The following is a 12,128-nucleotide window of genomic DNA, read 5'->3' on the forward strand; positions in this document are numbered from 1 at the left end:
TGATCTGCCTCCGGTGAGCCCCCTCCTTCTAAGTTACGCTTCGGGGTAGAAGACGCCTCCTTTAATCTCGGCGACCAACTTCTTGCTCTGCGCCTGACGGAGACTGAGGATCCTTTTGGCTTCGACGACTCTTGAGGATGACCTTTCGACATTATTTTATTTGCAGTGAAACCTGGTCGTAGGAGCTTTGAAGACGAAGATGCATTTGGGCCACCACTAGAGGATCCTTCTTGGGCTGGACCCGCTATGGGCCCAAGAACTTTCTCCCCAAATTGGGCCCAATCAGAATGAGCTTTAAGGGCGTCTGGTTTTGTTGGCCCGACGTTGCTTCCCGCCGTTGGGCCCAACATCCACCTTCCCTTTCCTTTCTCCCCCTTAGACGATTTTGAATCTGAAGAACGAAAATGGGAACGATGACGAGGCCTCCAGCTATGGCACTCATTGGTCCAATCAGAAATTGTTCAAATATTTTAAGTTATTTTAACCTAAGCATGAATAATTCTTTCTGTAAAATATCCTGCTAAAAGTATATATACTATTATATGAAGCCAAGAGCACTTCTTTGTATACTTATATTGTTCCAATAATACCCTTATCAAATTATCTTGTTCAAAGAAATTTAGGCAAAAGAGTGGTTTTGAAGCACAAAGGCCTTCAGATTCTCAAATTAATACAAATCTGCAACATTGCCCTCCAAATTCTAACAAGTGTAAAATTAGAAGTTTGAGAGAAAAGAAAGTAGAAAAAAATTTACCAGCAACACTATTTAACATCTGAAGGAGACAATGTTGCTGAAATGATGAAATATAACTAGCGCCCCATCCTTTCAGATCAATTTGCATAAGATGCTGAACCTGTGTTCTGGGCCTCCCATTTCGAGGTTTTAGAGGGGAAATGATGAATCCCCCACCTGAGAAAACAGATCACATAGTGTCAGTGAGATGGCCTAGCATGAATTAAACAAACTACCGATCTAAATCAGTGTTAATCCCTTGAATTCTCAGTGTAAAACAAAAAAGATTTAGCCTTTACTTTCAAGATGGGCACGCACAAATCCTGGTTGTGGACCACAGTTCTCGTGCTCCCTAGAACAAAATAACACAACTGCACAAAAACAAAAATAACTTGGATGTTTCCAAATGAAAAAGAGAAGGACAAGAACAAGGGAAAATAAACAACTGGACAAGCAAACCATTTACCATAACTTCCATCATCATTTCGACACCAATAACGCACATAGCAAAGGTCACGAGGCCACACAAACCTGCAACAGTAAGCATTAGTAGAAAAAAAACAGCATATTATTCTTTAGTGAAGGCCGTCATTTCTTTTTTTTTTTTCCAATTTGTAAACAAGAGAATTTTATTAATAAAAATAGAAGACAAAATAATGTAGCACATACATGAGCAAACAAGAAAAATAAGGGGGGAAAGTCCAACATCTTATCTCATTTAAGAGCTCAAAAGAATTATTGAGAAGGCTATACTCCCTTGCAGAACCTCCAAAGGAAAGACTATTTGGACAGTTAACTTTTCAAGTTAAAAATGGGTAGCTCCACATTCCAAAACCAACATGCAGGACACCTTTCTGAGGCTTCTTTCTCATGTTATCTACCATAATGTTCCAAACAGTAACAAAAGAAAGATTCCTTCTAAAGACTAGAAATGTTCTTCTAGTAAGGTGAAAATAAATAAGTAATTTTGACCCTTCAAGTCCACTTGGATTATAAAGTTGGAGAAACATCTCATGTTAAAATGGAATTTGAGAAGTCCTTTTTCTTAGGAAAAACAAAATTGCCTTGTTTGGAACATTTTTCAGGTGGTGGGGTTTAAAATCCTACTATCTTAGGTTTCAAAACATGTGAATGGTGTTATTCTCAAAACCTCATAGTTGAGTATGAGAGGGGACAGCTATCTCACTACTACTACCACCACCTTTGATCTACACTGCTGCCACCATCACTACCACTATGCCACTAAGGATCAATATTTGGCCTGATCATCTCCCAAACCAGCCCAATTCTCATCCAAAACCAAAACCAAACCCCAACACAGTACAGTTAACCAGCTTACAAGACCCCAACTTGCTTTTTTTCACCAATCTGATCAGCCCATACCTCCAACAAAGTGCAACCAAGTCTGGTTAAGATCTATTGTCCATATGTGCAGTTGTTCCCTCAAATATTATCTGGTCAAGACTCTCACGGTATCAAGTGTTTTCTAGTTAGAAAATGCATTACATGCAAGCCCTGGTTGAGATTCTATTTTCCCCCTTGACAAGTAAAGTTTTATACAATAAGTGCCAAAAGGTAGGGTGCAACCCATGTATAAGAGATGTATACAAAGACCAAAAGGCCAAACAAAGAGGGGAGAAGAGACTCTTTACGGCTGAGGTACTATTAAAAACATCAATTAGATATATCAAAAAACACTTCCACCTCCTAAGGATCATCCAGCCCATTCAAACAAAGAATACATTAAGATTGTGTTCTTTTTCTAGTTTGAACTTTGTGATTCAAGAACAGTTTCTAGTCAGTAATCATCTCTTTTTCTACTTTGTGGGTCACCCTTGTATAAGTTATTTAAGCATCTTAACTAGAAGGAAAAAAGTAGCGCTGTCCAGAATCTTCTAAATTTTCCTCATCTCTGCTGAAATTTGGTTTAAAACCTTCATGAACAAACTAATCAGGAGGCTTGGACATGTGGAGATACTCCTGGTCTACAGGTGCCAATCTGTCCCAGAGATACTCCCAGTCAACAGGTGTCAATCTGTTTCAACATGAACTTGAGTACGAGTGTTGGGTGTTGACCTGTGTCTATATCAGATTCTTTTAATCCCCAGAAATTGGGCAACATAACCTAATTTTCATTTTCTTCCTACTTTGTCCCTTTTGCTAAAATGGTATGTAACTAAGAATATCTAACATGAGCCCAAGGTTGCTTACAATGAATGAGGAATTTGTTCTTTTTCCCCCTTTGTTGCACACATCCATTGCATACATATCTAGTCCCCACCCCCCAGGAGCTCCTATAACTGAAAACTACTTTCAAGAGGTCAGTCCACAGTACTGAAAGCCAGTTAATGGTGAGCAATGCCATGTGCAGATCTTGTGATAGAGGAGCACATGATGCAAACTTGGCAAGCAACATATCAAGTAATAGGGTATGAAAATGAGTGAAGTGGTGAGGTTAACAGCTCCCAAACTTCCAGCCAAGTGCTGCAACTTCCCCAATCAACCTCTAACCATGATTTAAAAACCCACTATCCATCCAAATTATCCCTCGACCAAAGGGGCTACGTCCACCACTAAGGTACAACAGGTTCGTGTAAAACCCCAGGCCTTGTTACCATACCAGGAAGGAGTTGAATCCTCAGACCTCCATGCCTCAGAAACTTTGAGGAGGATTTATCAGGAGATCTCCCCAGGCAACCACAATAATAGACTTCAATGTAGTTGGGATCAGGGGTGGTGTTCAGAATCCACCTGAGGGATAACCATCCATGCTAAGTTGCATCATACCTGGCCATGAGAAAGTCAAGACTTGGCTTTTTGAACTGCATTGTTGGACCTGTAGGGCCCAACTACTGTAATAGTCCGAGTCCAAATTTAGTGTATATATGGCCTCCATGCATGACTACAAGCTGTGATGCCCAACTGTGGTGATCAATGATAATTGAATTTTCTCGCATATGAGGGTTATAAGATAAATCAAAAGACTCAATTATGAATCTAAAGTGCAATTACATGCAAACTAGAGAGAGGCAAAGTAAAAGCTTTAAATCTGAATTTGCACAAAAGTGTCATGTTTTAACAATGTTGATACAGAAAAAACAACGAAATTTTGTATGCATTCATACAATTACTAGATTCTGTAACATTATGAAGCATAAATAAAGAGATTTAACTTGAGAGAATATTACATAGGGAACCAGTCCAGCTGAAGCCTATGATAGAGAATAGCTGTATGTCCATCTACCTCCTCCACTAGGCTGCCATATTGGAAACTGCAATCCCACCTACTCGCAACATGAAAAGTTAATGACATGAAAAAGTGCACACATATAAAAGAAATCATAGGTTTTAGCTAATCACAAAAATTTGGAGGTGTTAGAATCCAATAGTAACCTTGTTCAAGTGACTAAGAGGCTCTTCCTTACTATGGCTTGATTTTTTTGAGGTGGAAAGTCATATGACATGGAGTCATGGACAGAGTAAAGGCACTAACTGCAATGTGTCTAAAATATATTGGAGAAAGTGGCATATCAGGTATGAATCACCATTGACATATCATATATTTCAAACACTAATAAAAGTACTACATGTAATACAGTTCTTAAATTGAACAAAATAATAGTACTACTAACCATTTTAATTTTATTGACTTCCAAATAGTGGGTGTTCTAGAGATGGGCATGAACAAAATATTACATGCATTCCAGCTAAAATATTGGATAGGAGTTTAAAGTTCTGGACATACTAACAGGCTCTAACTGCCATGTCATCTTAAGGACAGCTATATTTTTAAGGATAAGAATCCGACTATGATATATCATGATACAATGCCAATAAAAGGATGCACTTTCCATCTTCATGACCCTTTCACATGAAAGCTTATTTTTCAAAAACAAAATGAGACATCTATTTCAGCATTAGATAATATCAGAAAAAAGTGTTATTCAAATACCGATTCCTACAAATAGACTGTCAAATGATTGAGGATCGGTTATTAACCTCCCACACAGTGACAGAGAGCAACAACTATGACATGAGAAGAGTATGGGACCTAAAGCTCACCCCACAAATTTGTAACTTCTTGAGCTGTAACAATAGATATACAATATGGTCAAACTTTATAAAGCTATAGCCCATGCAAAAGCTTAAGCTTTATGAGGGACTTCCATTTTGCAGATAAACTCTACAGGGCTGTTGGTTAGGAGATCAACAAGTCACGAGAAATGGAAAAAGAGAAAGAGAAGGTGCCACCACACTTGAGCACCCACATAGGAGGATCATGGAAAGGAATCAGAAAAATAAACCTATATCAGAAAATTGAAAAGATTCTTTCCACTACTTCCTCACTATTGAGACAAATTAAAAGTAGGTAAATACAGGAAATGACAATCATCTACCAACATCAAGATAAGATAATTGGATGTAATATAGTTGGATGTAATATAGTTACCTCAGAAGAAAAAAACAAAAAGGAAGATCCAAAAAAATACAAAACAAAAACATATAGCCTTGGTGATGAGACTAAACTTTCAAGGTCTCCTAGCAAAGGAAGAAAAGAAGCAAAGAAATCCTAAATTGATTTGTCCAAGGGCATTTGTATAATTTCACACATTTTAATTCTTTGGTGTCATAATTAGTAGTAGTTGGTTTTTTTAGTCTTATTTAGAGCTTGGCAAGTCTTCTTGTTATTTTTGTTTTAAGAAACTTGTACACTTTGAACTTCCTACTTTCTGAACTTACTCCTTTTTCCTATTTGAGTCTTATTTAGAATTGAAAAGTTATACTTTTGTGGAAGTTTATCATATGGAGTTCCAACATATTTAAACTTTCTATTTAGGAAAGTTTCCATTTTATATTTTTATTCCACTTTTTGAAAGACTTAGAAGTTCTAGGAAAAGAATTAGAGTCCTAATAGATCATTGTATTGTTTCATGTACTGTAGGTTATCTAGCATGGTTCAAGTATGTCTTTTTTTTTTTTTTTCTAATCAGAAGAAAACACTTCATTACTATGAAATAAGTACAAAGAAGTATGGTAAATCCTTCCTCTATAAAAACAACCACTACTCTAATCAAAAGTAGGGGAAAAAAAAAACTATCTACTCTAGAAACCATAGGTCATTGCACATTGAAAAGTGGATACAATTACAAAATCAATATTCAGAGAGGTAGAGAAACCCCTACAAAGGAGATCAAATGTTTGGCTCAATGTTTTGCTAACATATTCCAAAATACCCCCTATAGAAGAGAACAGAAGTTTGGCTCCCTGCTTTGTTAATATATAGATGAATGAGGAATCCAATAATAGAAGCATCCCATCCTTCAAGCAAAATAAAAAGTTTAATGAAGCCACCCGTCAAATATCCATTAGCCTCTTTCTTTCTTACTCAACCAAGGACTACTGCAAAATCTCACTCCAGCATTAGGTTGGAAAGACCCTCCACTTTGACCAACTTCTCAGCAAGGTTAGAATCTCCACCACAATTTCTAGACCTATTCTAATATGTTTAGAAAATATTCTCGTTAGTGTTACATGATGATCCATAGGCATTCCTCCAACTCCTAATTGTTATGAATTTCCTAATGAGCAACCATCAAAATTCAATTTGACACAACTTACTGGGGGAGTCCATTTAGAGAGTATCTTCTTAGCCAACCTAGTTAAACTACATATTATGTCCAATGTATCAATATAACACTCAAAAGAGTGCCCAGAAATGATGTACTAATTGATGCCGAATGGAAGAGAAGAAATAGATTGAATTCTACAATGCCTCTAAAATTCTTCATCTATCCTTCAAATCTTTGCATTCCTCTCCAGCTATATATTCCAAATTAATGTGAAACTAACAATATACCATGAGTTTCCTTTAGGAAGACATCCAAAACCTTTAGGAAATTATTGGCATCTCCACCACACTCCTAGGTGGAACCCAACCAATCTTATAGTCCAAACAACTTCCGCAATAATGTTAATGCTAATGGAAAATACATAAATATATATATATATATATGAAAAAAAGGGCACACCATTCCAGGGTAAAGGCTTTGAAAGATCCCCTTATCTGCAGCAAATCAAGGATATTAATCTACCTACTTGCCACAAGCCATGCAAAGGCCTTGACTTTTGATAGAGATTTAGATTTCTAGAAGAAATTTTCCAAGAGAAAGGATCTTAAATTGGTGGAAACAAAGAGGGCTCTAAAGAATAAGCTGACTAAGACTAAATAGACCATAGGATGTCAAAGATCAAACTCTTATATCGAAGAATGTGAGCAATAAATACACATGGACTAAAGCCAACATTATAGAGTTCCTTCATTTAATCATCAGTAACATTGTGCAAACAATTAAAATTCCATAATGAAGAGGAGAATGGAATGGAAATTGAAGAACTACATGAATTTCTTGCCCTTACTACTCTATAGAGGTTTGGGAGCCAAACGCAAAAGGGCACTCCACCAAATATCCTCCCAAAAGTGAATTTTGTACCATTATCCACTAAACACTGAGTAAAATGACAAAAACCAAAGAACACTTGTGCAATGACCTTCCAAGGACATTGATGAGATCACGTAACAACAACATTAGCATCGCACCAGTAAGAATGTGGCCCGTAAATTTCAAAAAATGTTGTATCATAAAGTAGTGCTTTCCTTAAGAAACCTCCACAACCACTTCCCTGAAAATACTCTATTCCTCAAAGTCATTCTTCTAATCTCCAAGGCCCCTTCTCCCTTTAGCTTAGACATTGATCCCTAAAATGATCTCTCTTGCGCTCCCCAACACCTAAATACAGAAAGTTCCTTTGTAATCTCTCAATTGTATAACCCACCTAAATTGGAGGTTTAAGAATAAAATAATAATAATAATAATGAGGGGGACATGGGAAAAGCAAGACTACACTAGAGTTATTCTTCCACATGGAGAGAAGTAGGCCTTTTTCAAACCATCTAACCATCGGCAACTCCTATCCAAAACTAAATCCCAAAAAGATATGGCTCTAAGGTTCACCCCAAAGGAAGACCCGAAAAAGATATAGGTTAATCAAAACCATACATTCTAAAGAGGCCAGTTCAAAGCTAGGTCTAAACTCACATCGATACCCAACAAGATACCATTGTCTAGATTTATCTTTTTTTTTCTTTTATAAGCAAAGTCACAGTAGAGTATATTAAAAGAACAGGGCGTCCAACTGCAAACCCAAAGCATACAGGAGGTATACAAATGGGCGCCTATAGACTAAAAACAAAAGGAAGAGGGAAACAAAAAACTAACCCCTCCCTTGTCACCTATAGCCCACCCACTCAAAAAAGTTGATTAAAGAATTAGCCCCTTCAACTATGCAACATTTGGACCAAGACCACAAATAGCTAACAAGAGAATATTTCATCCTTTGGACCGATAGATCCTCATTTTCAAAAGCAACCCTATTTCCTCATTGTCTTGATTTATCTTCAAACCTGAAATGTGCTCGAATACCAACAATATTAGTTAAGGCCTTGTGATCATTTAAACTAGCTATTCAAAAGTGTATGGTGTCATCAACAAACCATTAATGAAGCATCACTGTCCTACTTCTACCCACTAAGAAGCCCTAAAAAATACCAAACTCCTATCTGAACATCAATCTACTCAAAAGATATGCTAAAATAGTAAAAAAGAAATGAAAAAAGTGGATAGGGGCCCACTCTAATCCTTCTACTCTCCACAAAACTTCATTAGATTTGCTATATATTTCATCAAAGAATATCAAGATTTCCTTTAAAATGCTAACTTGGTCATCTAACAAGGTTCCATTCTCACTCACTAAAGATTTAATGAACTACCTTTTCCTTCTTCCATTAATAATTCTTTGAAAATATCTAGAATTAAATCCTCCTCCTTGGCCCTCTTTACTCTAGATTTTTTGCCTCCAATGCCTCTTTGTCCTTAACAACATTTCTTCCAACTCTACTTTCTTCATAGCCCTTAAGGATGGCTCAAGAGAATCTATACCATGGCAATATCCTTAATGATGGAATCCTTCCTCTCTCTTATATCTCTAAAAGTGATCTTATTCCACACTGTCAATTTTGCTCCAATACCTTGCAATTTTTGCATGCAAGTATGTGGATTAGGTGTAAAATAGAGTCTTCTCTAACATCCAAACCTTAGGACTTGGAAACATAGTCGCATTATCAATGTAATTTTCTACATGCCTACCTTCAGCTGAAAACTAGTACTTGTACAATGGCCTATTGCACCCTAGTACTTGATTCATTTGAAGTACCATAATTGAAAGGAAGGAATCAAGGAAGTAAAGGAACTTCTAGAAAACTAGAATTTTAGTGATGCAGTACAGAAAGTAAAATGCAAGGAGAGTACAATTGAAAGGACCTTAGGAATCACTCCTAGAAACCTTAGGCTTCACACCCAAGTACTCTTTGCATCACACAAAGGAAAAAAGTGGTTGTTAAAAATTCATTCATTCATTGATTCCTCTCAAAAAACTAATCAACTACTATATAAGACTTTTCTAGAGACTTATAACTCCTTGGAACTAGACACAATAATAATGCAACTTGAAAATGACAAACTTGGACTGACTACTAACCACATTAAAGACTATTGAAAAATGACAATAATAATGACTGAAAATGGTAACTTACAACCATTGACTAGGCCCATAACTTAATATCTGAAAGTACTTTCTAGGCTAAACCTATATTGACTTATATAAGATCCCAACTAAGCCCATTATCATCAAGAGAGTGCCAAATTAAAGTTTGAGCCTTGGAGCCCACTCCTTTGCTTGTCTGATAAACTTTTAAAGGTGGCTGTCACTTGTCTCCATCAATACTCTGTTCCTCTTGTTAGACATTCACTCACATTGGGAATATGGATGTGGAAGAGAGAGAACAAACCATATCCACACCCTTAAATCCTAATCATGTGTCATCAGACCTGTGTATTTTGAAGTGTCCACATAACATAGTTCTTCAGATGATGACAAAGTAATGCTCTTAAATTTTAAAGCCAGAAACTATCTCAAAACAAAAGGCAGTAAAATTCAAAATTTTTATGCTTTCCACATTCAGATGAAAATGATCACTTCATTAGCAAACCATAAATGCATATAGGAGACTGCCAATTTCTTTTAAATGGGAACCTAGAAAGAGATTTTCTATTCCACTATGGATGTAGATCTACTTGAGACATTTGTTAGCTCATAACATTGAACCAACCTATTGAAGCCCCAAAAGAGCATTCAACCCCTTATTAACTTCCATCACAGGACCCCAAAATCTGTCTCACATAATCTAAGAAACTCCAATTTCACAACCAATCCCCATTATCCGGCTTCCCACAATGTCCAACACTGTCCTCATAAATTTGAATATATGATTGTCCACCTTCACAAAAGCCCCCTCAGTGAATAACATATCATATCACAACAAACTTCAAAGAGCTCGTTTATTTATTTATTGTTAACAAAGCTCTGGTGATCGCTTTGCATGAACTTCCTACAAAGTTTATTGGTTGACAATCACTGAGAAGAATAGATCTTCTAATATTAGGGATCAAAGAACTAAAAGTGGTAGCATCAGTGTGAACCCAACAAACAATCCCATAAGCAAAAAAAGCTTCTATATAAGTTTCAAATTATCCTTCTTGATTCCCAACTATTGTAAATTTTCATACACTGTTGAAAATAAAAAAATTTCCTTAATCAAAATTCATAATTTTGAACCATTAAATGCCCAAGGGCATGGTAAAGCTAAAAATATATATTTTTTTTTTATCAGAAACGAAGAAAAGTATATTAATAGAGGAAAAGATACAAGGGAAAGAGAAGAAAACCAAAAGAAGGATGAGACGTCCTTCCCATAAAATAAAAGCTGAACAAAAGAGAAAACACCCAACTAAAGAAAACTAAAAACACAGTAAAAACCCAACACTCTCAACCTTTTGAAGCGCACACCGCAATCCAATTGAGTTGTAAACACTTAGAGGAACTCCTCTAAAAGCTACAGTACATGAGGCCCAAAGAGAGGAAAAGAACAGAATCAAGTCCCATAACATCTCTTCCGTTCTCCCCTTATCCTCAAAGATCCTATTGTTTCTCTCTTGCCATACCATCCATAACAAAGTAAGGCAAGCAATTTGCCAAAGTGTCTTGCCTCTTAAAGAGTTCCCCAAGCCTTTAAAAGCAATAACCAACATGTACTCAATACTCCTTGAAGGAACCCAAGCCAACCCTGCTAGATTAAACAACTTGTGCCAAAGTCCAATGGTAACAGGGTAATGAAGAAAAAGGTGGTCTATCGATTCTTCATTTTCTTTGCAAAGAATGCACCATTGGGGACAGAGGGATTTGTAGGGTCTTCTCAATTGCAACTTGTCATTGGTGTTTACCTTCCCATGTGCTACTAACCAAGCAAGGGCCTTAACCTTTGAGGAGGCTTTTGAACTCCACAAGAACTTGGCCGGAAGGAACAAGATAGGATTTGAGACTTTTGACAAGGCCGAGAAAAAAAAATTCACTGAAAACAAGCCTGATGATGAGCCGGAAGGAACAAGATAAGATTTGAGACTTTTGACAAGGCCAAGAAAAAAAATTTCACTGAAAACAAGCCTGATGATGACAAAGACCACTCTCTTGAATCTGCCAAAGAAGGAAAGAAAAGCACTGAACTAAGGGAAGACATTAAACTCTGAAGGAGATCAATTTCTAAATCAGTGAGATTGCGGCGAAAATTAAAATTCCAAAACAGTGGAAAGGAATTGCCAAGGAGATGAGACAGTGAGGTTTTTCACAAAAATAACTCTATAAAGACCAGCAAATTGAGAGAACAAAGATTGGTTACCCCACCAATGATCTTCCCAAAAACAAATTCTCTCCCCATTCCCCACTACTAGGCGGACAAAAGGAGAGAAATCCTGGAAAAATTAAGCAATAGCCTTCCAAGGACATCTATGTGACCATCTAACTACCATGTTGGCGTCCCATCCATTAGGATGTCTCCCATAAATACTCACAATAACCTTTTTGATTGGAAACGACACATAGAATTATTGATAGATAAAAATAAGTACAAAAAGAAGGATGAGGAATCCTCCCTCCAAAGAAAGCTAAACTACAGTAAATTACATTGAAAAACAAGCGAACACTCTAAAAGGACCATTCCTTATGGAGTACACACCGCTATCCAATCAAGTTGTATCACATTAAGGGGAGTCCCTATAAAAACTTTGGAACAAAAAGCCCAAAGAGAAGCAAGGAAAACAATAGAGTCCCAAAGATACTCTGAATTCTTTACTTTATCTTCAAAAATCCTCGCATTTCTTTCCCACCACACAACCTGAATAAGAGTGATGCTTGCAGCTTGCCACAAGGCTATCCCCCTCTTAGA

At 36.8% G+C, this 12,128-nt stretch overlaps 1 protein-coding gene across 1 annotated transcript in view; it reads right to left on the reverse strand.

Moving 5' to 3' along the window:
* The window catches only part of LOC117933260 (protein ENHANCED DISEASE RESISTANCE 2-like), an 89,022-nt gene that overhangs the window by 32,004 nt on the left and 44,890 nt on the right, over nt 1–12,128 (reverse strand). The window contains exons 10-13 of the mRNA XM_034854646.1: nt 3,922–4,017; nt 1,200–1,264; nt 1,033–1,104; nt 755–910 (exon numbers count right to left, since the gene is read on the reverse strand). Coding sequence (XP_034710537.1) covers nt 755–910; nt 1,033–1,104; nt 1,200–1,264; nt 3,922–4,017 — 389 coding nt within the window. The remainder of the gene's footprint in view (nt 1–754; nt 911–1,032; nt 1,105–1,199; nt 1,265–3,921; nt 4,018–12,128) is intronic.

The sequence above is a fragment of the Vitis riparia genome, chromosome 2 (genome assembly GCF_004353265.1).
Source record: "Vitis riparia cultivar Riparia Gloire de Montpellier isolate 1030 chromosome 2, EGFV_Vit.rip_1.0, whole genome shotgun sequence".
NCBI classification, from domain to species: domain Eukaryota; kingdom Viridiplantae; phylum Streptophyta; class Magnoliopsida; order Vitales; family Vitaceae; genus Vitis; species Vitis riparia.